This window comes from Gaeumannomyces tritici (genome assembly GCF_000145635.1).
Source record: "Gaeumannomyces tritici R3-111a-1 unplaced genomic scaffold supercont2.5, whole genome shotgun sequence".
In the NCBI taxonomy this organism is placed as follows: domain Eukaryota; kingdom Fungi; phylum Ascomycota; class Sordariomycetes; order Magnaporthales; family Magnaporthaceae; genus Gaeumannomyces; species Gaeumannomyces tritici.
In genome coordinates this window covers 2,686,222-2,712,323 of record NW_008804549.1, presented here as the reverse complement: position 1 = coordinate 2,712,323, position 26,102 = coordinate 2,686,222, and the positions used below count along the sequence as shown (strand labels likewise).

The 26,102-nt window shown below is 59.2% G+C and overlaps 11 protein-coding genes across 11 annotated transcripts; 4 read left to right on the top strand and 7 right to left on the bottom strand.

The window, feature by feature from the left end:
• The first annotated feature begins 857 nt into the window (after positions 1 to 857).
• Positions 858 to 4,877, top strand: GGTG_09909 (hypothetical protein). Its single transcript, XM_009227768.1, has 2 exons — positions 858 to 3,532; positions 3,621 to 4,877. Exons 1-2 carry the CDS (start codon positions 1,127 to 1,129, stop codon positions 4,569 to 4,571), a joined length of 3,357 nt encoding a protein of 1,118 aa, XP_009226032.1. The 5' UTR covers positions 858 to 1,126; the 3' UTR covers positions 4,572 to 4,877.
• A 3-nt stretch (positions 4,878 to 4,880) lies between these two features.
• On the bottom strand, positions 4,881 to 5,345 carry GGTG_09908 (hypothetical protein; the record flags this gene model as incomplete). The annotated part of the gene is made up of 3 exons (XM_009227767.1): positions 4,881 to 5,108; positions 5,203 to 5,210; positions 5,255 to 5,345. 3 exons carry the CDS (start codon positions 5,343 to 5,345, stop codon positions 4,881 to 4,883), a joined length of 327 nt encoding a protein of 108 aa, XP_009226031.1.
• A 425-nt stretch (positions 5,346 to 5,770) lies between these two features.
• Positions 5,771 to 8,903, top strand: GGTG_09907 (S-(hydroxymethyl)glutathione dehydrogenase). Its single transcript, XM_009227766.1, has 3 exons — positions 5,771 to 6,308; positions 6,401 to 6,666; positions 6,746 to 8,903. Exons 1-3 carry the CDS (start codon positions 6,288 to 6,290, stop codon positions 7,605 to 7,607), a joined length of 1,149 nt encoding a protein of 382 aa, XP_009226030.1. The 5' UTR covers positions 5,771 to 6,287; the 3' UTR covers positions 7,608 to 8,903.
• On the bottom strand, positions 8,087 to 11,094 carry GGTG_09906 (nuclear envelope morphology protein 1). Its single transcript, XM_009227765.1, has 3 exons — positions 8,958 to 11,094; positions 8,650 to 8,878; positions 8,087 to 8,553 (listed from the first exon to the last, which is right to left on the bottom strand). Exons 1-3 carry the CDS (start codon positions 10,242 to 10,244, stop codon positions 8,402 to 8,404), a joined length of 1,668 nt encoding a protein of 555 aa, XP_009226029.1. The 5' UTR covers positions 10,245 to 11,094; the 3' UTR covers positions 8,087 to 8,401.
• A 173-nt stretch (positions 11,095 to 11,267) lies between these two features.
• GGTG_09905 (folylpolyglutamate synthase) lies at positions 11,268 to 12,824 on the bottom strand. The gene has a single exon (XM_009227764.1). It carries the CDS (start codon positions 12,620 to 12,622, stop codon positions 11,372 to 11,374), a length of 1,251 nt encoding a protein of 416 aa, XP_009226028.1. The 5' UTR covers positions 12,623 to 12,824; the 3' UTR covers positions 11,268 to 11,371.
• Positions 12,825 to 12,857: 33 nt separating this feature from the next.
• On the bottom strand, positions 12,858 to 14,218 carry GGTG_09904 (hypothetical protein). The gene is made up of 4 exons (XM_009227763.1): positions 14,004 to 14,218; positions 13,792 to 13,817; positions 13,378 to 13,555; positions 12,858 to 13,280 (listed from the first exon to the last, which is right to left on the bottom strand). Exons 1-4 carry the CDS (start codon positions 14,063 to 14,065, stop codon positions 13,232 to 13,234), a joined length of 315 nt encoding a protein of 104 aa, XP_009226027.1. The 5' UTR covers positions 14,066 to 14,218; the 3' UTR covers positions 12,858 to 13,231.
• A 107-nt stretch (positions 14,219 to 14,325) lies between these two features.
• GGTG_09903 (prohibitin-1) lies at positions 14,326 to 15,812 on the top strand. The gene is made up of 2 exons (XM_009227762.1): positions 14,326 to 14,866; positions 14,942 to 15,812. Exons 1-2 carry the CDS (start codon positions 14,546 to 14,548, stop codon positions 15,446 to 15,448), a joined length of 828 nt encoding a protein of 275 aa, XP_009226026.1. The 5' UTR covers positions 14,326 to 14,545; the 3' UTR covers positions 15,449 to 15,812.
• Positions 15,492 to 18,199, bottom strand: GGTG_09902 (RNA exonuclease 3). Its single transcript, XM_009227761.1, has one exon. The coding sequence runs from the start codon at positions 17,868 to 17,870 to the stop codon at positions 15,861 to 15,863; it is 2,010 nt and encodes a 669-aa protein (XP_009226025.1). The 5' UTR covers positions 17,871 to 18,199; the 3' UTR covers positions 15,492 to 15,860.
• An 876-nt stretch (positions 18,200 to 19,075) lies between these two features.
• Positions 19,076 to 21,698, top strand: GGTG_09901 (hypothetical protein; the record flags this gene model as incomplete). The annotated part of the gene is made up of 3 exons (XM_009227760.1): positions 19,076 to 19,609; positions 19,845 to 20,144; positions 20,214 to 21,698. 3 exons carry the CDS (start codon positions 19,076 to 19,078, stop codon positions 21,333 to 21,335), a joined length of 1,956 nt encoding a protein of 651 aa, XP_009226024.1. The 3' UTR covers positions 21,336 to 21,698.
• A 457-nt stretch (positions 21,699 to 22,155) lies between these two features.
• Positions 22,156 to 22,713, bottom strand: GGTG_09900 (hypothetical protein; the record flags this gene model as incomplete). Its single annotated transcript, XM_009227759.1, has 2 exons — positions 22,156 to 22,444; positions 22,574 to 22,713. The coding sequence occupies 2 exons, from the start codon at positions 22,711 to 22,713 to the stop codon at positions 22,156 to 22,158; spliced, it is 429 nt and encodes a 142-aa protein (XP_009226023.1).
• Positions 22,714 to 25,439: 2,726 nt separating this feature from the next.
• On the bottom strand, positions 25,440 to 25,866 carry GGTG_09899 (hypothetical protein; the record flags this gene model as incomplete). Its single annotated transcript, XM_009227758.1, has 2 exons — positions 25,440 to 25,600; positions 25,710 to 25,866. 2 exons carry the CDS (start codon positions 25,864 to 25,866, stop codon positions 25,440 to 25,442), a joined length of 318 nt encoding a protein of 105 aa, XP_009226022.1.
• Between the last annotated feature and the right edge of the window lie 236 nt (positions 25,867 to 26,102).

The following is a 26,102-nucleotide window of genomic DNA, read 5'->3' as shown; positions in this document are numbered from 1 at the left end:
GGCTAAGATATCGGTTGTATGAACGCCGGTCGGCTCATATCGACCACGCAGTGAAATATGGCAAACCATCCGAATCCCAGGTTTCCGTTGAGAAGAGGATCCCATTCACGGGCCGGCTCGCAGCCCGCATGCCCGCTTGTTGGGCCTTGCTTGCATGTAGTTAGGGAAACAAGGTCAGTGATGCCTGTGCCACAAAACTGTTGTTGCTTCGCTAAGGAGCCTCCTCCGCATGTGCTTTGGGGTTAGACGTCGTTCCTACTGGGTTGTTGGGGTGCGTGCTCTGTGATGGACGGGGAGGTGTAGGCAATGTATTGTTCAGGCGTAGACGAGCACTCGTTTTAGTCTTCCGCTGCGCTCGTCGTCGTGAAGACAGATTGGATTCACTGGCTTCATATATTGCCGACGATGCATGTTCGGACGTGGCTCGTTAGGCCATGGCTTGAATACCTGGTTACTATCTGAAGACAACATGCGATTCGCATGCATGTACAGTCCACCATGCCTATTAAACTCCCTACATCGAGAGAATGTGGCGGGGTAGCTCGGGAGTAGGTAGGGGTCAAATATAAGAAATGGCGCCGAGGTGTGTTGTGATCAATCCGTGACATTTTCCTCAATCGAATCTCAAAACTAAATGGGTAGCGCTGAAGCGGAAGGGAGCAGGTTTGGTTGACGAGCGACGCTGACGGCGGGTTACTGCACGGCTGGAATTGAATCCATCACGGTGAGAATTTGGCAGTTAAAATTGCCGGGTTTGGAAAGGCATTTACTGGAATGGATCTCATTGGCCGCTGAGTTGGATGCGGGGAGGAAGGTATGGTGGCTGGGAGCCATAGCTGGCTGTCATTTGTGGCGCAGCGCGATGTTTGGCGCGTGCGACGTTGGAGCTTGAAAAAAGTCGCGTCGGGGCCAACGCTGGTACTTGGCGGAAGCTGTCGAGAAGCTGCCAAAAATCACCAGCCAGGCGCAACAACGCCGGGGCATCAACTACCCAGAGATACCGCAGATCCCCGGCCCGCAACGCGTTGAACAATCGCCGACTGCATTTTCAATGCCATAGATAACCTCCATACTAATCGTCAGCCCCGACCTTCGACTCGATTCCGGCTTTTCGTCGCCTGCCAACATGCCCCAATTCTCCGTCCCGGACGACAGTCCGCCTCCATCGACTCCAGACCGCACGTCTCGCGGGGGCATGTTCCGCTTTGATGACCACCCCTCGACGACCCCGGCGGGACCGCCCCCATCATCAGCCGCTAGCTTCACACCTGCCGGCGCCCCCTCGGCTTCGTACCTGGGGAGCTCCATGATGCGCGGACTCAGCACCTCCACAAAACCAGTTACTAAGATTAACTTTGGCAGCCGGGCATCTGGCGGCTCCAAGCAAAACCTCCTTCCACGCGGCACTCGCTCTCCGTTGGGGCGCTCCATCATCGGATCGAAAGGACGCCAACCATCCAGGCTCAGCCGACAGGTGGCGCCAGACGACGACGAGGATGACGAAGACGAGGACGAAGAGGATGATGATCAGGTCGGTGGTAATGCTCGTTCGGCGCCACGCACATTTGGGCTGGAATACAGCGACGAGGATGAGTCCGATGGGGATAGCGAGCCCGAACAGGCATTTCCCCGCCACCGAACAGCGCGAAGAGACGAGGAACAGGACGATGAAGATGATGGCGAGTACGAGGACGAAGATGATGGCCCTGTCTTGGATAGGACCCGAGACGATATCTGGTTGGACCAGGGGTTATCGCCGGATCATGGAGGGGCCGACGACTCGGATCTAATGGACCTTATGACGCCAGCCATCAATGATCGCGTGCGCCGCGAGGCCGAAGACATATTCCGAGCAACAACCATGCAGACGGCAGGGCGCGCCGCCAGGGAACTGAACTTCGCGCCTGTGGCCAAGAGTCTGTACGAGCAGATGGGCTATGCCGCCTTGACTGAGCCTCCTGCGCTGGTTCTCGAAACAGACAGCTTGGTCAGCCAGCTGTACACCGAGGGAGTGGGCGCAGAAGACGACGAGGCCAGGTTGGACACCGCTCTGGCTCGCACATCTAGTCAGCTCGTGTCGCTGTGGCAGGAATACGTCAACAGTTTACCAAAGGACGACGAGGAGCACGCGGCCGGCATAGGACCTGGTCCCCACGCGACACCGTTCGAGAACGCGACCTTCCTTGCCCGACTCGCTCTCCAGGTTCACCACACGCGGTATGCCGATGCCGACAACGAATCGCAGTACCTCCCGCTGCCTGATGTCCTCTTCCAGTGGCTGGGGGACAATCATAACCTCTACCCCAACCAGTCGGAGCAGATCAAGAAGCATAGTCCATCTCCAGCATGCCACACGCTGTTTTGGCAAACCGTATTCATGAGTCTCCTCCACGGCCGCGTCGGGGATGCCTTGTCTCTGCTTCGAGCCGGCGGGTTCGATCAGGTGAGGAAGGGTAGAGTCCTTGCTTACACTGACCGCGCGCTCTCCAACGTCCTGCGGGCAGTGCACGAGACATGTGAGGTCCTGGAGGCCTGCCCAGGGATGAACGGCGATTGGGACCTCTGGAATAGCGACTGGACTCTCTTTCGAGTCAGGGCCAGGGGCGCCCTGGACCAGCTCCGCCGCTTCGCCGAGGGCAAGGAAAAGTCGCTGGCCGCTTCCGACTTCTCGGAGACGGGCCGTGGCCGCCAGTCCATGGCAGGCATGGCCCGCAAGGCCGAGTCCCAGGTGCCGTGGGACATTTACGAGAACATTAACATCATTTTCGATATAATGCTGGGCTCCCAGGAGAGAATAGTGCAGGTTTCTCAAGACTGGTGCGAAGCCACCATCGCAATGCTGGGCTGGTGGGATGAGGGTAGGGACACAACCACCAACGAGTTACGCATGTCACAGTCGCTTTCTCGGTCGCGCACCTTGGCCCATGCCGCGTCGCGCATTGCCAACCCCGAAGACTATCTTGACCGGCTCGCGCGGTCCTTCCAGACTGCCGTGAACGCCGGGCTTGGTATCAACTCTAATAGCCCCCTCGAGGTTGGCATGGCGTGTGTGTTTGAGGACAACCCTAAGGGACTAGTAGGCATCCTGCGGTCATGGTCCCTTCCTGTCGCATCTGCCGTCGCCGAGATTGCCACTCTGGGCAAGTGGTTACCGACACACCAGCCGTCGGCCGCGCTCGGTGCGTTCGACCTCGACCTCGACGACCTAGAGGTGTTAGGCCTCGACCCCAGGAGCCCGGACGAGCTTGATGGCATCAAGGACACGACACTTGTCCAATATGCGCAAGCGCTGGTCAACTTTGACGAGCTCGCCTCAGTATCATCCAGGAGTGGAGGCGTCGTCGATGGATGGGAGCTTGCCATCCACATCCTTGGTCGCATCGACTCACGCGAGCACTCCGAGGACACGATTGGGGAGCTCGTCAAGAACCTTCTCGACGATGTCGACGCCAGCGCTGGGGCGGTCGTGGACAAGGTCTGGAGGCTCTTGAATGATCTCGGCATGATTGAATTCGCCGAAGAGACAGCAGAGGTGAGTTGCCTGGTGGTTGTCTCTCCGTCCTACCAGCTCCAATGGATAGCCCCTAGGGATCACGCAACTAACTTGACTTGCAAAACAGCACTTCGGAGATGCTCTCGCGCGAGAGTCTCACAGCTACGGCCAGGCTATGTGGTACTACTCGCTATCACACCGGCCGAACAAGGTGCGGGAGGTCATGAATCTTCTCATATCGCACTCCCTCCTGCAGTCCATCGCATTCCCGCCTGACGAGGAGCTGGACGAGCATCTGAGAAGGCTATTGCACGACCGCAACGAGACGCTTGCGCAGCTCGCGAGCCAGGATCTGGAGGCGGCCCAACTGCTCGGCAAAATGCTGAGCGGATACGCGACCCTGCGGCGATTCTACGATATTCGCGACGACGAGGACTACATCCCCAACCCCCACCGTAGGGCGGCGGCGGCCGACGCTCTCGTCTCTGTGATTGCGGCCTGCGACGACAATGTCCGTGGAGGGCTCTTTGACCCGACTCGTGACGGTCTCGTTAGCGAGGACTTCCTTCTAGCTCTTCTGGGAGAGGCAACGGCGCTGGTAGACAGTGACGGGAGCAAGCCACGGTCTCAGAGGCAGCCCGTCATACAACCCGGAGCCAAGGCAGTCATGACTCTGGATCATGTCGACACGCTCCTCAAGGCAGCCGAGGACGCCGTGGCGATCAAGTCAAGCTCGGTGTACGCAACGTGCAACGAGTTCTTCAAGCTCACGCTCGCGTCGCTACCGGGGCTCAAGGGATCCGCGCCGACCGACTTGATGCGGCGGACGGCAGGCGGCGGCGGCAGCACGAGCAGCTCGTACATCCTGGGCGGCAGCTCCATGCTGGCCAGCCAGCTGCACCGGAGCGTGTCGTCGGCGTCGCTGGCGGCCAAGGAGGCGGCGGCCAGGCGTGGATGGGACTGGAGGACATCGTTCAACGCCTCGACTACGGCGGACGATGTGCTGCGGAGACTTCGGTTCGGCGTGGCTAGGGACCTCGCCCGGTTGTGGGTGGAGGAAGCTGATAGGGTGTTCTAGACGTTGTTTGGAGGCCATAGCTTTAGGTTAGCCATCAATCTCGCCGCTATTTTCTTTCTCTCCATTTCTCGCTGTTCTATCCGTCCACACATTTTATCTCGCAGGACGGTGCTGGGAGTATGTAGCTAGTACCCCCCGAAGAGGAATTGTTTTTGTATTATGTTGCGTGGAACAAGTCGTTGTGGTTCCGGCGTTGAGGAGGCACGGTGGACTTGATATTACCAGAGAAGATGATTGAAGGCGGTATCTGCGCGTACGAGCTAAAGACGACGTCAAAATACTAGCAGTGACCCGACTAGGCTTCCCTTACTATTCAAGCCAGGAGACGCTGGGCTCTAGGGCGTCGTTCCAGATCTGGCCCTCTTCCCTCTGGAACTTGCGGACAGAGTCGACGTCCTCGGCGCCAAAGTTTCCATACAAGTGCGGGCAGCCGGGAACGTCCCAGTTGATATGATTCTCGAAGCGAGGGGCCAGCTTGATTTTGAGGACCCAGAACTCGGTGGCGTCCTTGAACCAGAGGCCGGCGGTGATGGGAATCTATGCCGCGCGAAGCGGAGGAGTGCATGTGTGTGTAAGTGGGTCAAGGTCGGCGGAGGGTTGTATCTGGCTGTGCCGATGTAAAGCAACGGACCTGGGGACCTGTGCTCAGGTGGACGAAGCCGTCCTTCTGATCCAGCTCGGACAGCGGATAGACAGCCGGGAGGGGTCCGGGGGAGGCGCAGGCGTGATCTTGTAAATGAACCGCGGGAGCGGGCTCGGAGCGTTCGAGGCCATCGTTTTGGAGAACTTTCTGTTGACCGGCAGGGGTAGTTGTGTGCTTGGGGTCTGTCCGGGTGAGGAGCCGAGGTAGCGTGAGCTGTCCGACTCCGGACGCCGGACGGGACGTATCGGCCGAATGTGCGGCTGTGCACAGCTTGGTCGGCACAGATAGAGATTGGATACCTCCCTCTAGCGTGAAAAGAGGGATATAGTACTAGAGAATACACCAGGGCTGAAACGGCACGTTTCCCGATGATCAATCTAGACGCTTCCAAACCGGGGCGCCCTTCCCTGGTGTCGTGGAGAATGCCGTGATATCGCCGAAATTAGTGCGCGTTCCCACCGGGAAATGATGGAACCTAGGGCCTGCCCCTCTATCCCAGGCAAAAAAAAAAGATATTCAGCCCGCCAAGGCCGCTGCCGGTGACATCACGGCGAGGGCCCATCTCATCTGCCGCTGACTGCCCCGCTTTCCAAAAACACTCGGCAGCCAGGCGAAAGCTGCCGGCCACCTGATCGGTTAAGAGGGACATGCCATCCGAGGCTGTACCTACCTAGCAGATTTCCTAGATGTTGTATCTACCTAGGTACCCGCCCAAGAATGGATATGTGGTAGATATGACGAGACCTAGGCAGGTGAGGGGTTTGCTTTCGGTGGGGCTCCTTCCAATCCGCAAGACCGTCTGGTCTCTCGACACCCCCACCAGGGAAACTTTGGGAGACGGGAGGCAACCTTAAAGCTAGGGGAACTCGCTCTTTCAGGGAAAACAACAGAAGAGTCCAAGTGCGTGCCATTCGCAAAGTTGGTTCGGGGGCAGGCATCTCGGATCTCCTCAACTCGGCTCGACCACACAGACAAACAGACAGAAGAAGATAGACAGACAGACGGCAGCCTACTAGCGGCACCTCTCACTAGCTTTGCTTCAAACTGCACGGTAACCTTTGTATACCGGCAAGATGGCCTCCACGGCAGGAAAGGTAGGGTGTTCTCGCCATCTCCCTCTCCCTAAACACCCCCGACCGACGGGGTGCCCGTGATGGCCGCTGACCAACCGACCGCGACCATCCAGACCATCACCTGCAAGGCGGCCGTGGCCTGGGAGGCTGGCAAGGAGCTGAGCCTCGAGGACGTCGAGGTGGCGCCGCCCAAGGCGCACGAGGTGCGCATCGAGATCTACCACACGGGCGTCTGCCACACCGACGCCTACACGCTGTCGGGCAAGGACCCCGAGGGCGCCTTCCCCATCATCCTGGGGCACGAGGGCGCTGGCATCGTCGAGTCTGTCGGCGAGGGCGTCACTAACGTCAAGCCGGGCGACCACGTCGTCGCTCTATAGTGAGTTTGTGCGATAACCTGCAGAGAGGCAGGTCACGACAAAGGGACTAACAGAGACCCAACCAAAAAAAAAAAAAAGCACTCCCGAATGTAAAGAGTGCAAGTTCTGCAAGTCAGGCAAGACCAACCTCTGCGGCAAGATCCGGGCCACGCAGGGCAAGGGCCTGATGCCCGACGGCACGTCGCGGTTCCGGTGCAAGGGCAAGGACATACTGCACTTCATGGGCACGTCCACCTTCTCGCAGTTCACCGTCGTGGCCGACATCTCGGTCGTGGCCGTGCAGCCCGAGGCGCCCATGGACCGGACCTGCCTGCTGGGCTGCGGCATCACGACGGGCTACGGCGCGGCGCGCGTGACGGCGGGCGTCGAGGCCGGGTCACAGATCGCCGTCTTCGGTGCCGGCTGTGTCGGCCTCTCGGTCGTGCAGGGCGCCGTGGCCAACAAGGCCGGCAAGATCATCGTCGTCGACGTCAACCCGGCCAAGGAGGAGTGGTCGCGCAAGTTCGGCGCCACCGACTTTGTCAACCCGACCGCCCTGCCCGAGGGCAAGACGGTGGTGGACGCGCTCGTCGAGCTGACCGACGGCGGCTGCGACTACACCTTTGACTGCACCGGCAACGTCGGCGTCATGCGCGCCGCGCTCGAGGCCTGCCACAAGGGCTGGGGCACCAGCATCATCATCGGCGTCGCCGCCGCGGGCCAGGAGATCGCCACGCGGCCGTTCCAGCTCGTCACGGGCCGCGTCTGGAAGGGCTGCGCCTTTGGCGGCATCAAGGGCCGCTCCCAGCTGCCCGGCCTGGTCGACGACTACCTGCAGGGCCGCCTCAAGGTGGACGAGTTCATCACGCACCGCAAGAAGCTGGCCGAGATCAACAGCGCCTTTGACGTCATGAAGCAGGGCGACTGCATCCGCGCCGTCGTCGACATGCGCGCCTCCTAGGTTGAGCGGTGGGTGACGCGCGCACCGCACATCACTCACGCCGGACCAAGGTTGACGCTGACTTCTCCTTTTTTTTTTGTCTCGGATCGTCTTGGGTATGGTGGTCCGATCGGTCGGCGCTTTCGCACAGAAGGGAGGAAGAGACCCGAAGAGACTCGTACGATGAAAGCAAGCGAACAGGAAGACGAAAGAAAAGGGGGTCAGCTAAATCTGGGTAGGCGAAATTGGAGTGCATGTCCGGTGGGTGAAGTTTGGTGGTAGCCCTGGCCCGTCGGTCGGTGTGTATTTGAATCAACAAGTCTACCCCTACCTATGCCTGGCCAAAGAGGTGTCGGTCACAGGGACCTAGCGGTGACGATTTTATGCATGTGCATGGCATGGGGATCCATTGGCAGCCAGCCAGGTCGCCAGGTTGCTCCCCGCAGTCCGTCCATGTCAGTCAGTCCAGTCACCGGAGGGTCGATTTGATTTGGACGAGGTGGGCGGCCAGCTCCAGAACCAAGGCCAGAGCAAAATGATTGGCAGGAATTGCGACTTCCGCTCTGCGGCTAGGCATGAGCTGTCTAAGAGAATCAAGAAGCAAAAGGAGTAATATTGCTGACGCTTTTTTTGTGGCAAAAAACGGGAGGATAAAACATTTGGAAGAAGCGGAATGGTATATGATAGGTGGACATGCCCCAAGCGGGTGTGTGCTCTCTACAGCTCGACAAAGTGCATACCGTGGGCATACCGTGGTTTCCCCAGCCGAAAATAACAAGGGACAGATGCCCCGCCTGTTTATCAGAGACGCCAGGTCATGCCATGTGCTGCCCATCTTCTCCGCCTCGCAATGCAAGAAGCGCCCTGACGTCGGAAACATATTGCAGGCCCTCGAAGAGAGGGACGAGGTGCAGGAGGTCGTTGTCCGTCGGGTCGTTGATCCAGCCTTGTATTGGGATGGCGTTATCTGTTGGGCAGCAACACGTCAGTAAGCCATCGCGGGCCATGGGTACCAAGGGGGTGTGTGGTGCGGGTGGACGACGGACGACGCAGGTCAGCTTACCCTGATGGAACATGTAGCTCAGCGGGCTGTTGTCTAGGATCATGACCTTGCTCAGGTCCGGCTCGACCGAGCTCAGGTCCTTGATGAAGGCGCCGTGCCTGAAGGTGCAGTGCTGTCGGTAGTACCTCGCCGAGAAGAACTTCCTCTCCGACTCCAGCCAGTCGATGACGGGATCTGCGTACTCTTGCACTGAAGCCGTGAAGACCACCAGGTTGTACCATTTGCATACCTAAACATCGAGTTAATACACCCACCCTCTTTCCCACGTTGCGCATGTGTCTCGGGGATGCAAGGAGAGCCCTTCTTACCCTTCGGAGGAAATGGTCGCAGTGCGGTCGCTTGTGCACGTAGTAGAGAATCGGGTGCTGCGGCCCTATCGAGGCCTGTCCCGCCATGCCCACGTAGGTCGTGTTCAGGCGAACCTCCACCATGTGCCCCGAACTCATCCTGCCGCCCTTGGACATGCTGTGTATCAGGGTCTCGTCCAGGTCGAGGATGAGCGTCTTTTGGTGCGACTTGTCCACCTGCTCCAGGTTGATGTACGAAGGCTGCCGCCTCGGCACCAGCGGGCGCGGCGGGGCGGGCGTCTTGGGGTACTTGGTGAGCGCGCCCGCGGGCGACGTCGGCGACTTGAGCTGCGCCGAGATGTCGTTGGGCGGCCGGAGACCCCCTCCCGTCCCGCCGCTACCGCTGCCGCCCGCGTTGGAGTTCGTGGACTGCGTCTTGCGGTGCTTGCGCTGGCGCATGGCGTCGTCGCTGTGCAGCTTTATGCGTATCGACTTGCGCGCTGGCGAGATCTCCTCCGAGGGCGATGCCGACTTTGACCGCGCGTGCCTGCTGCTGTTGCCGCTACTGCTGCTGCTGCCGGTGGCGACCGTGTTGGTACCTGCGTTGCGGTTCTGCAGTACCGTGCCGCCCCTGTCGTCGGATTCGGACTCTGAGGATAAGCCCGACGACGAGTAGGCTGACGACGCTAGCCGCCTGCCCCCACGCTTCATGGTGCCGTATCCCTGCTTCTCGTCAAGCTTGCTCCCGTCTCGGTAGTCGGCCGCCTGTTTCCGGGCCCGGCCGCCAGCGCCAAACAGCTTGCGCAGCTGCAGGAGCGGGGCGAAGGTGCCGTTCTCGTCGTAGAGCCAGGCGATCAGGTAGTAGCTCGGGGTGGAGACAAACGTCGTGAGCACCCATCGCAGGCTGTCGATGATGGAGCAGGCAAAGCGGCGCGGCAGCCGGTGCCAGCTGGAGTATCGCGGGCCCATCTCCTTGGACGGCGCCGGATCGGTCGGCAATAAGGGGTCGGACTCGGTCAGTTCTGCGTCGTCGTCTTCGTAGTCGTCGGCAGCGGTGGCGGCAAGCGGTAGCGTGGAAGTAGCGGCAGGGGTGTCGTCGCCCTCGAGGGCGGCAGACTCGGGGTTTATCGTCGGCCTTTCCGAGTCCGAAGCAACATCTTTTGACCCGCGACGGGCTGTGGAGTGTGCGGCAGGCTCGGTATCGGCGGCGGTCACGGTCAGACCGATCGCACTGAGCGAATTGGATCGCGACGACACGGGGCTGGCGGGAGGGGAGACTCTGGCTGAGATGATGTTCAGCGAGTTCATGTTTCCGTGGGCCACGGCGACCTCGGGCCAGCCATGAAGCTCGTCTTGGCCGGGACGGGTGGCAGGGGAGGAGCGCAGATGGGTCGCGGTGCAGTCCGACCGAGTCCCTCGACGGCTTGGTTCCTAGGTGTGGTGGTGGGGAGGTCGATTTGTTTCTGATTTTTTTTTTCTTTCTCCTGCTTCAGCTCCTCTCCCGTCTCTGTCGTACCAGGTGGTCTAAGCTCAAAGATCAATCACGGCGCGTCGATGCGCAGGCCCCGACCGAGCATAGGCCACTGTGTCCAAGCCGATGCGCACCGCGGATGGGGCGAGCTAATGCTGGTGGTGAACGGCGAGCGAAGCAAATCAAATGGAGCGAACGACGGGTCAGTCCCCAGTGGTCTGGCTGGGTCTGCTGATCTGGCTGGTTGGGCTATTCAACGGTTGTTGTTGGGGAAGGGGCTCCCCGAATTTGTGCATATGGGGACCGATTTGGGGACGGTTTGGGGACCGATTCGAGAGCATCAATCGCACGCTCCATGCGACGTCGCCAACCTCGGCTGGGCTGTGTACCTTAGGTACCTCCCTCTATCTATATCCGCTACCGGTTTCTCAGTCGTCAAAAACTGCAGACTCGAAAAAGGGGCCGGACCCGACTTTGTTCACAGTTGGAAACCCCGACAGCAGCGACAGCCTCGGCGCCGTCGTCGCTGGTGAGGAAAGAGTTCAGACTTCAACTCGCGCCTTTGGCCATTGATTGGCTTTCTCACCACGAGACCGCCAGTGCACGCCAGCCTTTTCGTCTTGACCCACGGCGCCGTCACGTTGCAGAAGTCTAGCGGCTTTCGTTTGGTCTTTGTTCTCTTCCTCGGAGTAGTGCCTAATCCCTGCCCGATCCCGGCCCCCCTTTTCGTGCAACCCATGTGCTGGCCTGTTTGGCTGTCAAAGAAAATCAGCGAGGAGCCGCCGCGAAGACCGTCCTTCCTCAAGCCTTTCACGTGGCTGCTGCAGCTCAAATGGCGCTAGACATCCAGGGCCTCCCCACTATTTTATAGGCACCGCTGCATGCATGAGGTCGCATCCATGTCAATGTCGCTCCAGCATGGAAAGTGTTGAGAAGTGATAGTATGCATGTATCTAGGCTGCCGTCATTGGTCGTCTTTGCTCAGTGTGCGAAGCTCGCGGAGAAGATGCCTGACAAGATACAAACTGCCCGCAATCACAACCTGCTCTTTTCTCGACAAGGCTATCTGAACAGCCTTGACCGGGTTGAGCTCACACAGCCTGGAACCCTCAAACCCTGGCCGATCGGCAAGTGTGAGGATATTAGCAGCCGCTTCCGGCTTCACCCAGGGCATGTCCGGCAGCTCGCCAAACTCGGTGGCGATGACGTGATCCTGCGGACGCAGTATTGTCTTGATGATAGCATCGTGGTCCTTCCCGGCGCTCATGGATAGCACCCAGGTGACAGCATCGAGATTTTTGGGCCCGCGCAGGCACCGGTTAACATAGCCGGCAAGCACTTTTGCAGACTCGACGTTGTGTGCGCCATCCAGCAGAGCCTCGGCCCTGGCTCCATGCGTCGCCAGCGCCCCGAGGTTTATCTTCTGAAGCCTGCCGGGAACCGTCATGTTCTGGATGCTTCGCAGCAGTCGCAGCGGGGACGCCGGCTGAGACGAGGGCTGCTGTCCCTGGAGTAGGTAGTAGGCGTAAATAGCGCAGGCCATGTTCCCAATCTTGTGCCCCGGCACACCCATCTTCACGAGCCTCCACACCAGGCTTAGCGGCACCTTCGAGATGGTGATTTCAGTGCCGACCTCGCGCGCGTGACGCTGGAGCACCTCCTTGACCTCGGGCGGGTTGCGGACGTCGACGACGCAGGGGACCCCCTTGCGCATGATGCCGGCCTTGTTCAGCGCGATCTCCTGGATCGTGTCTCCGAGGAGCTGCTGGTGGTCCAGGCCGATCATGGAGATGACCGTGACGGCCTTGTTGTCCAGGACGTTGGTGGCGTCGGTAGCGCCGCCCAGGCCAGCCTCGACGACGGCGTAGTCGACGAGCTCCTCTTGGAAGACCTCGATGGCGGCCGCCGTCATCCTCTCAAACTCAGTTGCCTGGACATTCTTTTCGGTATCTGCTAGGCCGACTGCCTTCCATGCCTTGGTGAATGTCTGCTCGCTTATGGGCCTGCCCTGCAGCTTGATACCATCCCACGAGTCTATGAGTGCCGGCGATGTGAACTCGCCCACCTTGAGCGACTCGTGAAGGCGCAGGAGACGTGAAATGTATGCGCATATTGAGCCCTTCCCGTTTGTTCCCGCGACGTGGACTGTCTTCCAAAGATGCTGGCTGTTGAGGTTGGCCAGCTGGCTTATGCGGCCAAGACCGAGCTTGATCATGGCGAAAACGGCACTCGCTCCGCGTCCAAGGCCAGGTCAGCCAAAGGGAGACCGGCGATGGATTAGGCGATTCGCCGGTTGAATGCCAGGGGAGGGCTTATGGAAAAACGGTGGGCCTTCGGGCATCGATCAAGCTCTGTGATTGACCCCATGACAAACCGGGCTAGCGGGGTTAACCAACGAGACCTCGCAATGTTGCGTTGCTTTAGACAAATGAGACTCGCATGTGTACGGGCTGTACTGCAGCGATTCGGAGGGGTTCTACAATGAGATAAAATATCGACTAAATTATCTGAAAGATATTCGGGACTTTTCTTCTTTTCTTCCATCGTGTGACAGTACTGGGGAGCGAAAAGACGCCATTTTGGTGAGCTGCACTCTACTGAGGCTGTACGGAGACCAACTCGTAAACCATCACAAAACCTGCCAACTTGGAGGTCGTTCTCCAGTCTTACTGCATTGAGCAATCGGTTCTTTTCACCATCCATTCCAGAATCTAGTAGGCGGCAGTGATGTACAAGTCTTGTCTACAGAAAATGATGTGATCCTCCACACGCGGCTCCATTGATCTTGGAGCCCATGGTTCTGAGCTGACGTCAAATCACGGCCTTAGGTCTCCAGCTCGTGACGGCCCTCCTTGGAGTACAGGTACTCGTTCCTGAGTGGGGGTAGTGATTCCAAGAGTCAGTTTACACACATCTCAGCCCAGCCGCAAGGGCAAAGACAGCAGCGGACTGGGTCTGCCACTTGCTTACCTGTGGATAGCCCACTGCATGGCGTAGTAAGCGGCGACGAAGGGCGGGACCACGTAGAGGACCTGCCCTCTGAATCGCCGCCAGGTATTGAAGACGGCGGCGTTCGCGGCACCGGCCAGCGGTCGTTGCCGGTTTGGGGAAATACCGTACGTGATGATTCCCTTCTGCTTCAGGCCACCTGAGGACCAAGGGAAAAAAGACGAGCCGGTTAGCGCCAGTTCGTACCCCGCTGTCGTCGCCTCGGCCAAAACATGCCCGGATCGTGCTTCGAGAATCCCCCCTAGGGACGTCGAGGTTGGGGAGGAAGAGAGTGGCATGGATGCCGCCCGTTGCCTCTGCTCTGCTTTGCCGTATAGTTCTCCTCCCAGCGCAGCTGCGCCTGCGTCTATCGTCTCGTCGCCGGAATTGACTCACCAAAGTCACCCCATCCGCCGATGTACCTGCATGGTTTTGTATCTCGCGTTAGCAGTGAGGTCCGGTATGAAATGCTGCCAATTGCTCGTGGTAGGACTGCGAAAAGCAGGCCGACGGCGGAGCAGCGCCTAGGAGCGGCAGGGCCAAGGCCCGCACGCCTCCTCGTTGCGCGCTCCCCGATTGACCATGGCCGTTTGGGGCAGAGCGCGTACCTGTTGAACTTGCCCACCGGGGGGCCGCCGCCACCGCCGAGCAGAGTCTGGGTCGGCCTCATCGTGATTCGGGGTTGGGTGTGTTCGCGGGCGTGGACGGGGTTTCGGTCGGGTCGTTGGGCGAATTTGGCGGGCGGGCTTTTTTGGAAGCTCTTTCCTGGGCAAAGGATTTCGAGAATACCCGATGTTGGATGTTCGACGGCAAGTTCCCGAAATTCTGGCTCCCCAATCCGGTTTAGCTCGCTGGGCAGGCCAGTGGCGTGCCATTATTTGCAGGCCGCCACCCCACCCACCCCGGCCGAGAGCTCCGCACCATCGCAGTGGAGCCTCGAGAGCTCGAATTTGAACGCAGCTCGCTCCCACCCGCAAGTGCCGACGGTGACGACGACAACGACTAGCTGACGGAGGAAACAGCCGAAGACTACGAAGACTACCAAGATAGAGCCACCCCCGACAGCCCAGGCTATCCCGAGATCAATCGCCACCTTCGCGCCAGCCAGCCACCCCGCCAACCACCCTTCCCTTCCCACAGTCAGCCCACCATGGCCGCGAGACGCATGGGAGGCAGCATCTCGCTGCTGCTCGGCGGCGTTGTTGCCTCGGTGCTGGGCAACTCCCTCTACGACGTCAAGGGCGGCTCGAGGGCCGTCATCTTCGACCGCATCTCGGGAGTCAAGGAGGAGGTCATGAGCGAGGGCACCCACTTCCGCATCCCCTGGCTGCAGCGCGCCATCATCTTCGACGTCCGCACCAAGCCCCGGATGATCGCCACCACCACCGGCAGCAAGGACATGCAGATGGTCAGCCTGACCCTCAGGGTGCTCCACCGGCCCGAGGTCAAGGCCCTACCCAAGATCTACCAGGTGCGCTCTCTCTGGTGCGGGGAAATTTCGGGTTACAAAAGGACCCCCATCTTACTGACACCTTTGTCAAAATAGAACCTCGGAAAAGACTACGACGAGCGCGTGCTCCCGTCCATCGGAAACGAGGTCCTCAAGTCCATCGTGGCGCAGTTCGACGCGGCCGAGCTCATCACGCAGCGCGAGGCCGTGTCGCAGCGCATCCGGGCCGACCTCATGAAGCGCGCGGCCGAGTTCAACATCGCGCTCGAGGATGTGTCCATCACGCACATGACGTTCGGCAAGGAGTTCACAAAGGCCGTCGAGCAGAAGCAGATCGCGCAGCAGGACGCCGAGCGCGCCCGCTTCATCGTCGAGAAGGCCGAACAGGAGCGCCAGGCGAACGTGATCCGCGCCGAGGGCGAGGCCGAGAGCGCCGAGACCATCTCGCGCGCCATCGCAAAGTTCGGCGACGGCCTCGTGCAGATCCGCAAGATCGAGGCGAGCAGGGAGATCGCGCAGACGCTGGCGTCGAACCCCAACGTCGCTTACATACCCGGCGGGAAGCAGGGCTCCAACATTTTGCTAAACGCCGGCCGGGCATAGGTATGAGGATGGGACGGGATGGGAAGTGGTATCATGGTTCTATGCGCGTGCTTGCGCCCTTGTTTTGGGGGTCTGCGATATCCCGCGCGGATGTCTCCGAGCAAGCAGGAGTTCCGGTTGTAATATTAGGACGGCAGAAAGAAATGTAGCTTCCCCGCTTATGAATGTGTTAATATTTCCCCCTTGGCCAACGCTCTGTCCAAGAGACTCAACCGGGAAATGACCATTACGTGGGGAGGCTACGAGCCGTACGAGGTCTCGCTCGATGGATGAGCTAGACAAACGCATGATACGGGGGGTCCGGGTGTATAGACTGCGGCATCTTAAAACCCAACCATATTTCAACATACTACGCACCTGGGCATCCAGAAGTAATCAAGCCTTGAGAACCGTCATATCCAACCCTTGACGACTAGGGAGGGGGCACGAGCCGCTCGCCGACGGCCGTCCAGCCCTGCCTCTTCATGCGCTCCCACGCGCCCTTGACCTTCCACCGGACCAGGTCCCCGGCGGCCCTCGCGTCCTCGGCGCTGTCGTGGCCCTGCAGGCCGCCGCCGCCCTCGGGGGGCTCGACCTGGATGCGGCGGTTGAGCACGGCCTGCATGAGCGCGCGCAGGCCGTTGCGGACGGGCAGACCGCGCTTGTGCGGGTACAGCAGCACCGTGTCCACGAGCGTCGGGTGCACGACGCGCAGGCAGTTGAGGTCGTTCTCGAGCCCGTGGCCCATGAGCGGCGTCTCGCGCGTGATGTGGGAGAAGAGGAGGTCGCGGGCGACGACGGGCGAGGACACGATCTGCAGCCGTCTGCGCTCGCCCTCCTTTGTCGGCGGCGGCGGCTTGTCCTCATCGGACAGGGAAAAGGGCTGGGCGTTGACGATGTCCTCGGGGTAGACGCCCGAGTAGGCCGAGTTGAGGTCCAGGATCTCGCCAAAGGGGCGCACCAGCACGTCGACGAGCTCCTCGCCGCCGGGCCACGCCGTCGCCGTCAGGCGGATCAGCTCGAAGCCCTTGACCGTGTAGCCCATCTCGCAGTCGAAGCACACGGCGCGGTCCAGGGGCGCGTTGGCGTTGGCGGGCGTCTCGGCAAAGTTCCAGAGGCAGGCCAGCCGCTTGGGGTCCGTCGTCTTGAAGACGTGCGTGTCCTTGGTGGTGCAGCCGGCCGACTGCCCGACCGTCTCGCCGCAGCACCGGTACTGCCTCTCCGGGATCGACCGGTCCGTCGTCTGCCGGTTGGGGACGTAGGCCTTGCCTGGGTGGTGCGTGCACGCGCCGCCCGACGCCAGCGCGCCGTCCTCCTCCCTGCGGCCGGGGAAGACCTGGAACCGCTTGGTGCAGCGGTCGCACACCTCCCAGCCCTTGGTGAAGGCCTCGGCCTCTTTCGCCTTGGCTACCTCCTCCTCCGCCGGCACCTTGGGGACGTAGCCGAACTTGGCCAGGTCGTCTATCGGGGTCAACAGCTTGGTCGAGGCCAGCACCACCTCTTGCACCGCCGTGAGGCCCGTCTCGATGACGACGGGCTGGCTGGGCGACGCCGCCGGGCCCTTGTCGCCGCCCCCAGAGAGCGCCGCCTCGGCCGCCTTGATGGCCTGCACGCGCTCCTCGCGCCACTTCTCGACCGAGAGCTTCTTGCACGACATTATCCTACTCTTGAGCACCGACGAGTAGACGCTCTCGCGCGCCGCCGCGCCCTCCTCCTCGTCGAGGGCCATCCAGACCAGCTCCTGGTCCGAGAGGAGGAGCTTCTTGGTGTCGTCGTCCTTGGCCAGCTTCTTCAGCTCCCCGTTGAGGCGCGCGTACTCGCCGTGGAGCATCTTCACGAGCCTGAACCGCACTTCGAACCGGGCAGGGTTCGACTTGAGCGGCCTCGGGTTCAGGGTCTCTGGTTTCCTCGCCACCGCGGGAGGTGGCGGAGCTTCCTGTTTTGCTGCAGGAGGCGCCTTGTCGTCGGCGCTACTAGGCGGGCCCTGCGGCGCCTTGATGGCGCGTGTGTCTCTGCCTCTAGTTAGGACGCTATCATTCTCTGGTGGTGTGTCAGGGCGCTTCCTCTTGAGCGGAGGCGGCGAGACAGCAGCCCGCTGCGATGCGGTGGCGGCAGTTGAAGCAGTGCTGGTAGTGGCCGGGACAGGCTTGTTAGGCTGCGGCCTGATCACTGATGGGTCAGGACCGGGCGTGGGGTCTTCAGCCCATTCAGCATCTTCGGCTGTAAGATCTGGGAGCAGCACTGGCGGCGCGGTTGGGTCATATTCATCCGCGCCTGACCTGAGGCGCTTCCTGTCCGGACCCTCGTGAGACGACGGCTCGGCCGGCTCGCTGCTGCCTCTGGTGTCTCCCTTATCGACGTGGCGGAAGAGACACCTGACAGAAGTGCACGACTTGCCCGCAGGACAGTCTATGTGCTTGAAGATTTGCAGCTGTGCGTCCATGATTGCTTATTGCCGGCTGGACGCTGGTGTCAATTTCATTCACCCCCGATCTACGCGACCCGACGATGGCTGGGCTCGAGCGGGCGGGCCAGCAGCAAGGCAGCACAACATCAGCAGGGGCATGTATGTGACAGGGACAGACGTGAGATTCGGCCTGGCGCTGCGGTTGTGCACCCGCTCGGTCAAGACGCGCTGACGATGGCGTGCTCGACACCGCAGATAGGGCGGGGAGATGCGACTTGATGGATGGCTGGGACGGACTGATGAATGCTGTGCTGGTGGTGTTTGTTTTCGTGTTGGTGCCAAGGCTTAAGCTAGGCTTGGTCTTGGTGTCATAAGTTGAGGGTCAGCTGAAGCTAGCGAGCACAGCTCCTTAAGCTCAACCTTTCAGCACCTTGCTGGACCGCTAACTGGGTGGGGATCAATGCGCTTCAAGTGGAGTTAGCGGCTGCACGTTCCTGTTCCTGGAGAACCCCTGCGTGTTTCGGACTGTTCTCTTGGTTTTGATAACCGCATTTGGTCACTCCGGTCGAACAATGAAAGGCCCGTTTTTGGGGTTTGGCATGTGGTTGTATGCTGCATGCAGACAGAGCCTTGATAAAGACCTGGCCGACTACTACTAGTCCTACATCACTGCCCGTTCGTTTTCTTGGTAGTAGTTCAGGTACCACAGGGTTCGTCTGGTCTGGAATGTTGCACCGGATAGGAGGTAAGGGAGTTTGACCGAGGACAAGCTTGGGAGCTACCGTAGATAAGATGAAGCGCAAGATAAGAAGGATACAATCACCGCAAAGGCGGGAGTCTGCCCCATCGTGTGATATCAGATGCGTGCGCCGCTTGGAGAGCGCTTATTTAACGTAGAGGCCGGTGCTACTTGGTCCTCCTGCCTCCTGCCGCATCTCGCATCTCGCGTCTCTCACGGGCCGGGCTCAGACACGAAGACAGCTCTTGCTGGCTGTTTAAAGGCATCGTCGTCTGCTCTGGGGTCTGTCGGAGCGAGAGCGTGTTGTTTTGGCGTTGAACTAACGGCGACGGGCTTTGAGAGCACAGAGAACAAGTGGTTTCTCATTGCGGCGCAAGCCACAGCACGCTAGGGAGGTTGGTTCGATGCCGATGGAATCCACGGAAATCAAGCAGAGTCAAGGGCAACTACCTGGGACCCATCTAACCACGGCTTGCCTGAGCCACACCAGAGGCCAGACCCAATGGCACAGGACGGGGTGGCCGAGGCCCTGCCAAGCCCAAGGGGCGCTGGAGATAAGCGGGTTTCGGGCCCGGCGAGCAAACACCAGCGCAGCCCAAAGCCAAACCCCTGGCGGAACAAGGATGATGAGGCCCCCTGCACGGTAGAGACAGCGCACGGCACAGCAACGTCACCACTCAGCCTCCCACCGCCGCCTGCAGCGTCTGCGCCGCCCTCGTCAGCTGCACCCAGAGTTATTGACAGAGTTATTGATCGGACCAGAGCAGGCAGGGCCGCGGAGCAACGGGGAGCCGTAAATCCGGACGAGAAGACGCTCGCGGACGAGGACGAGGACGAGGACGAGGACGAGCCCTGCGACGACTACAAAACAAAACACCACCCGCTGCCAGCGCTGCAGCAGTTCTGCGCCACGCCCCTCGGTCTTCTCGTTGCAAACAACGCCATCAGCCTCTACGCCCTCTTCACCATGGACACGGTTATTGAATGCAGCGGTGGCACCCCCGAGGCAGACCACCTCTGCGTGCTGGTGCATGGTGTAAGTTTATTGATGTCTCCCGTCCTCTATTTAGGTTTCCTGTTGCATCCTTGCAGTTGCAGATGGGATTGAGGGTGTGAGCGAACAAGCCACGTGGGAGAGCTGCAAAGGCCTGGCGTGCGCACCTGCAGCTTCTCGGCCGAGTCACTCGAAATACATGGAATCCGCCCGCGCCGCAAATTCACACCATCGAGCTGAGCTGAACGCAAGCTGACTCCCGCCTTTCCCACCGCAGCTCTGGGGAAACCCAGCACACCTAGCCCAGGTCGCCAAGGCACTGCGTGACCAGTACCCAGTCGACAAGGTCTGGATCAAGGTCGCCAACCGCAACAGCGGGTCCTTCACCTACGATGGCATCGAACTCGGCGGCGAGCGGCTGTGCCTCGAGATCGAAGAGGAGCTGCAGCTCATCGAGAGCAAAGGCGGCAAGATCAAGAAGTTGAGCCTTGTTGGCTACTCGCTTGGTGGTCTGGTTGCTCGCTACGCCATCGGTTTGCTGCACGCCAAGGGCATCCTTGACCAGGTCGAGTGCATGGTGAGCACCATTCATCTCCATGTATGCGTAGAAATCATGACAAGACCGACTGACCTTCCCTGCCAACAGAACTTTACCGCCTTCGCCAGCCCTTTCCTAGGCGTCCGGACGCCTCTTAAGGGATGGGCAAACCACGTCTGGAACGTCCTGGGCGCCCGCACCCTCTCCATCTCGGGTCGCCAGCTGTTCGGCATCGACAAGTTTCGCAACACTGGCCGACCACTGCTCTCAGTTCTGACTGACCCCAACTCCATCTTCATGTCGGGCCTGCGCCGATTCAAGCGCCACACGCTCTACAGCAACATCGTCAACGATAGGGCCGCAGTGTACTATACCACGGGCATTACCAAGACGGACCCCTACGTCGACCTCGACAAGATCCGGCCCCGCTACGTGCAGGGATACGAGGATGTCATCCTGGACCCCATAAGCCCCTTCTCGCCTCGCCCGCCCTCGAGTCAAGGCCCTGACCACCAGCCCGGGAGTCGAGCGCTCAAGTGGCTAAAGAGGGTGCCCTTCTTTGTCGCTCTCGCCATCTTTGTCCCCATCGGCGTGCTCGCATTTCTGGTCAACTCTGCCATCCAGACGGTCCGGTCGTCTAAGCGTGTAAAGGCCCACAACCGCGGGCTCACCGACGTTGACATATCCGTCTATCGGGTGCTTCCGCTGTGGATTAAAGAGATGCGCGGTGCCGTCGAGGATGCCTACGAGAATCTCAACAGCTCCCAGAATCAGGAGTTCCTGGGCAGCGCGTCTGATGAGGACGACAGCGAGACCGAAGGCGCTCCTCCCGCCGCTGTACAAGCCAACGGTGATAGCACCGGCACGAACGGGACAAGCGGCGCCAATGGCGCCTCGAAGAAGAGAGATAGTGAAAAGAGGTGCAACGGTGATGCCGGGGCGGCAGCGGCCGCCGAAGTCACACCCGAGGAGGAGGAGGAGGCCGAGGGCGAGGCCATCCTGGCCCTGGAGCGCAAACAGAGCCACCCGGGGCAACCCACGCTGGCGCTGGCCCCCTACCAGTTCAAGATGATCGAGTCGCTCGACACGCTCAAGTGGCACAAGTACCCTGTCTGGATCCACAAGAACAACCACAGCCACGCCGCCATCATCGTCAGGACCGTCAAGCCCAGCTTCGACGAGGGATATGTTGTGCTCCGCCACTGGCTGAACGAGGAGTTTATCATTTAACTGTGGCGGCACCGCCAACTAATATCTGTTCCTATATCAGTGTTGGCCTTAATCTTTTTTTTGCATTTCTCTACAGCCTTCCCCCTTTCGTTCCTTTTCATCTTTGCATGTCTTTGGGTGTTGGAGTGATACCCAGGAATTTCGGAGCGCTGTTTTTGCAGACAGTTTCTTTTTTCGCATTGATAGACGCTTGACTTAGATAATCTACTAGAACCACCTTCACGGAAATCTCTAGGCCCCCTTATGGGTGCCCTGGTAGGGCTTTTGGGGCAATGATAGAGCAGCCATCTGGGAGGTACCTATTTGACTATGGCTTTCTCGGACTTGCATTCACCCATCCTTGGTGCTAGCGCTGATGCCCACACGGCTGTCTGACTGATCCAGCCGACTTCTAGTTTAGTGCTTCCCTTGATCGGAGAATGTCGCTGATCCGAGGAGCCCCTTGCCGGCGACGAAAAAGGTAGACTCGAACCCGGCCAGGAGTCCCAGCAGCACGCTAATACAAGACACGCAACCTTCTGTATGGAAGTCAACCCAGGCTCATGAGTAAACAAGACAGAACAGCCCAGAAAAGTGAGGGTTACTTGGGTCTGGCTCGATGGGCCTGCCATTCTCCTATGAAGGCCCCGAGTGTTGTTTCCTGTTTCTGTGGAGGTTCAGAAAGCTCAGAGTAAAACTGGTGATCGTAACAGGGCTGTACAGAGCCCTGGCTGGACAAAGAATGGCGGCCGGCTTGGAATCACACTGATAAGTTTGTTATCAAAGACGGACCGAGCGAGACTGACATGGAAAGGGCGTGCTTGGGATTTCACCCTCTGGTCTACTTGGTGGGAAGATCTTGGGTCACCAGGCTCTTGCAGCGCTGGTCATACTCCTCGGTGCGAAGCATATCCTCGTCGTTAATTTCCTTGTCCTTGCCAGTGAAGACCAGCTGGCAGAGCTTGTAGGTGATGTCGACACCGGCGCCCGCTCCCTCGATGAGGTTCGAGCCGAAGATGAGCTTGTTGAGGCTGGTGAGCTGATACTCATCCAAGGCAGCCTCGTCTGCTGGTGTCAGATTCTGGAGCATTCTTAATCGAGTGCAGAAGGGAACGGCCATATCGTCGAGTCTGCAGGAGCCTGTTTAGGCAAGGTCTGATGGGGGATGCCCGATTGTGGTACCTCTGCGAGAGCCGTCAAATTGGGCCAGCTGACGACAGATGCAGCCAGCGGGCGAAGCCACATATTTCGGCACACACATTGAGACCCCGAAGTCCTTGGCCAGCTCCCAGTTCCAGACTGGACATCGTTCAAATACCCCAGCGATCAAGAATGGGCGGGCGCCAGGCAGGAGTTCTCCAAGAGCCTGAAAGTCGAACAGAAACGATGCCCGCCTCATGCTGGGTCCTAGGACTTGCTTCAGCTTAGCCTCGCCCCCAGCCTTTCTGGTGAGATACTGGCAGCCGGTGATCACCTTCTCGGCGTCTGGTGGCGGAGAGCCCGCACGTTCATTCCCCAGCCTCAGATATGACGTGGGTGATCGATAGGGGTAGCTTTGTTTGGAACGGTTGCGTCTTGAAAGGCGACGACATGTGCCCGATCCCCCAGAATGCAGGTGACTCTCCCATCGAAGTGGACTCTAGAATCAAGATATCAGCCTAAACCACCCTGCCACCGGGCACCTTGTCGATCAGCTCTGCCTTGGTCTTCGGGCCTGTCTTTTTGTGGGCTTATCCTCATCGGCCTCTCGCCATCTATCCACCAGCAGCCCCAAGATTTCTCTCCGTCGTGTAAGGAGGGGCCACATACCAGCGCTAATCGTTGCCAGGGATGGGGACGTGTAGGTATCGTTGCATGGTGTCTACAACCAGCAACTCTGGTGGCAGATGACCTGTCTCTAGACGTGTTGAAAATGCGAGATGGCGCACGGCGGTGACATGTGTTCTCGTCTTGGGTATAGGAAGACGTTCCTGCCGAGGCCTCGAAGTGGCTCCGGGCCGAGGTCGCCGGGGAATTCGTGATACCAGTCTCCTATAGCCGACTGTACAGGATTCGTGAGTCTTGTCATTTAGCCTATCGGATCCTCGGCGGCGCTAACATGCCCCCGGCGCGTGTCCCCATTCAAGGCGGCCTTGCCAAAGGTGCCCTCGTGATCACCGTGTGCCCTAGTCTAGGCCATCGTCTTTGATGGGATGCTCCGTGACAGGCTGGATTTCGTGCAAAACCGCCCAGTTTACGCGTGTCTTCCGTGGGAAGGCTATAGTCTCCGTCGTTTTGCCTAGGATTCGGCTCGGGTCCGGTGGTGGCGGCATTCTGTCGAGCTTGTCCTCTTTGCAGCAGCAAGGGTTAGCTTCAAGTACTGGGGACATATAAGAAGGGGCGCAGGCTTGTCTGCGTCTGGTTCCTTCTGCGATCTTACTAAATTCAGGGCCTCTCATCGGTCGAGTCTTTTATTCCTTGTTGTATTTCCTCACCACGAATGCCCATTCTCTGCTTGACCGTGTCAAGGTCGAAAGCGCCGGAGAATCCTAAGATTTTCCCTTTCAGAGTGCCGAACACCTTTTCGAAGGTTACTTGTCGCAGTTCTTTTCTCCCGGTTTCGCTTTGATGGCTGTGCCATCTTCGCCGTCCACCATACGCTGAATCATATTTGCCGTTGCCGTCGACAAATAGTCCTGTCTCGGGTCATTTGGCTCAGTTTACCTGCCCTCTTCTGGTATGTCGTCAGGGGTTCACCGGAATTTAAAGCAAAGAAAATAGCCTCACCAGAGACCCTCTCGTCCGTTAATGTGAGGCGCTCGTCTCTGGGAGACCTCGTGGGGAAATGAAGCTCGATTGTAGCTACCTATACCAGTTGTGGCCTTCACCTGCGGCGGTTCAGAGACCACTAGGATCTATATGCTGAACCGAGCCTTCCTCTTGATGCTCCTCTCAAGTTGTACGTGCTTGTTCTGTGAGCTTCTCGTCCAAGCGAGACCAGTGTGAGCGGATTCGGAGGGCACGAGACAATCTTTTTGCGGGTGAAACCATTTGGTCGATGACATTCGGTGATGAGTTCGGTGTTTCTCGCGCACGGAGCATCCGCCATGCTCGACGGGTTTCCTGGGTAGACCAGATGACGGACAGAGCCACGCTATCTTCTACGGACCGCCTGTCGTCCTGGCTTCCGGCAACGACAGTGGCATACAACACACCCTTAACGTCGGTCTCAGGGTATCTCTCCCTTTGGGGAAACCGAGCCAGTGCAAGCGGCACGGCGAGATGCTCCACAGTCTTGAGATGGCGTGTATAGAGATGGTGGGCTTGTTCGGCGGGATGTTCTTGGAGGGGTCTTCAGGATACGTGATGATCTCGGATTTTGGCGTGACATCTACCGCGGCTCTTGTTGTGACTCTCGTCGTGACTATCATCGTGTCAAGCCCGTCTGCTCATAGGTGCTCACTTAATTAGCCAGTGTTCCACGAAGTTCCCTTGCTGGTCAGCATGCCGATGAGCCTTCCGAACCACGGCACATAGCTCGGTGTTTTCCTTGACACCTGTTCGCTCCGCTTCTGTTAACGGACAAGGTACTGAATCTAGAAGTTCTTCGTACCAAAGTCAAGGTGCCAGCATCGGCACCCAAGTACCTTCTTCACTGTCGGACTCGGGACGCCTCTCAGTTGGGTAGCTAGCCAGTCCCTCGGGTATGGAAAAACGCGACCCGGAGCTAGCCGTCGACGGCTAGCCTGCTGAACCTCTAGGTCAGTGAGGCAGTTCGTGGATTCGAGGCTCATCATGGACTCCTGTGGTCAATCTTTAGAAGCCTCCGAGAAGAATTACCGCGAGGGTGGCGTCCAAGTGCACACGGCGGTTTTGGGCCATCGACCTCCAGTTCCGCCAAATGTGTGAGGAGGTTCTGCGCAACCTTGAAAACTCGGCCGTGCACAGGCAGCGTACACTCCGTCGCGCACACACGCAAATCTGGGGTCGGCTCGAGTAGGCTTGTGCTGTTGGATTGCTGACAAGTTAAATACCCTGCTGCCTCAGGAGGCCGCAGAAGGCAATCTTGATGGCTTTGGAGTAAAACTAGAGCACATACCATAGCTTGTGCGACGTCCTACCACTCAAAGCTATCGAAAATGCCGATCAAGGGTTGCCTTGGCTGGCGCCCTTGCCTTTGGTGAAGACCCTGCTCCTGGTGTGGTGAGTGATATGGTGAAAGTCTCGCGGCCGACAGGTGAAAGGACCATATCTTGCTGTGACTTCTGCTGCGATTTCGGCTGAACGCTGCTGGGGAGCCGTCGAATCTAGAAAAAGGACGTGTAGCACTATCTAAGATTATGGAGTATGAGTGCGGTATCAGAGCAGTCCTTGCACAACGGTGGGGTGATATCCAACGAAGCTCTTTCAACCTACTTGTCTGTACTCTACCGGCAGAGCTACATAAGCTGGTTCGGCGGATTGCTCCGTAGGTTATGTGGTACCCAAGAGATCCCGCACCGGGCTGCCAGGCCGGCCGATGCTGGGAGACGCTGCCCCCGATGGCCTCCATATGCAAGTTTGGGTCACGCATTTTGAGAGACGTCGATACGAGCTTGTAGCGCGGGGGGCCTCTTCCCTGGATCTAGGGAGTTGCCGGATGTTGATCACCAGGCGTAGTGGCATTTTGGGGACCGGTCTCTGGTCGCGATGTTATTCCGTTGAAAGTCGGGCTAGCGAAACAAGGCGCTAGATGACCGCTAAAGGTGCCTGCAATGTCCTCCCGCAATGTAGGCGCGCATTTCTTTCCCTGCGAGTGTGGGAGCCTGG

What these genes read in the sequence shown, in the direction of transcription:
- GGTG_09909 (XM_009227768.1), top strand. Translation starts at nt 1,127, where the DNA reads ATGCCCCAATTCTCCGTCCCGGACGACAGTCCGCCTCCATCGACTCCA. An exon ending in TCGCCGAAGAGACAGCAGAG is followed by an intron (nt 3,533 to 3,620) that starts GTGAGTTGCCTG and finishes CTTGCAAAACAG; the next exon opens with CACTTCGGAGATGCTCTCGC.
- GGTG_09907 (XM_009227766.1), top strand. Translation starts at nt 6,288, where the DNA reads ATGGCCTCCACGGCAGGAAAG. An exon ending in TGGCCTCCACGGCAGGAAAG is followed by an intron (nt 6,309 to 6,400) that starts GTAGGGTGTTCT and finishes GCGACCATCCAG; the next exon opens with ACCATCACCTGCAAGGCGGC. An exon ending in GACCACGTCGTCGCTCTATA is followed by an intron (nt 6,667 to 6,745) that starts GTGAGTTTGTGC and finishes AAAAAAAAAAAG; the next exon opens with CACTCCCGAATGTAAAGAGT.
- GGTG_09906 (XM_009227765.1), bottom strand. Translation starts at nt 10,244, where the DNA reads ATGAACTCGCTGAACATCATCTCAGCCAGAGTCTCCCCTCCCGCCAGC. An exon ending in GCGACCATTTCCTCCGAAGG is followed by an intron (nt 8,879 to 8,957) that starts GTAAGAAGGGCT and finishes CTCGATGTTTAG; the next exon opens with GTATGCAAATGGTACAACCT. An exon ending in GAGCTACATGTTCCATCAGG is followed by an intron (nt 8,554 to 8,649) that starts GTAAGCTGACCT and finishes GCTGCCCAACAG; the next exon opens with ATAACGCCATCCCAATACAA.
- GGTG_09905 (XM_009227764.1), bottom strand. Translation starts at nt 12,622, where the DNA reads ATGATCAAGCTCGGTCTTGGCCGCATAAGCCAGCTGGCCAACCTCAAC.
- GGTG_09904 (XM_009227763.1), bottom strand. Translation starts at nt 14,065, where the DNA reads ATGAGGCCGACCCAGACTCTGCTCGGCGGTGGCGGCGGCCCCCCGGTG. An exon ending in CGGCGGATGGGGTGACTTTG is followed by an intron (nt 13,556 to 13,791) that starts GTGAGTCAATTC and finishes CTTGGTCCTCAG; the next exon opens with GTGGCCTGAAGCAGAAGGGA. An exon ending in ATGCAGTGGGCTATCCACAG is followed by an intron (nt 13,281 to 13,377) that starts GTAAGCAAGTGG and finishes ACCCCCACTCAG; the next exon opens with GAACGAGTACCTGTACTCCA.
- GGTG_09903 (XM_009227762.1), top strand. Translation starts at nt 14,546, where the DNA reads ATGGCCGCGAGACGCATGGGAGGCAGCATCTCGCTGCTGCTCGGCGGC. An exon ending in CCCTACCCAAGATCTACCAG is followed by an intron (nt 14,867 to 14,941) that starts GTGCGCTCTCTC and finishes TTGTCAAAATAG; the next exon opens with AACCTCGGAAAAGACTACGA.
- GGTG_09902 (XM_009227761.1), bottom strand. Translation starts at nt 17,870, where the DNA reads ATGGACGCACAGCTGCAAATCTTCAAGCACATAGACTGTCCTGCGGGC.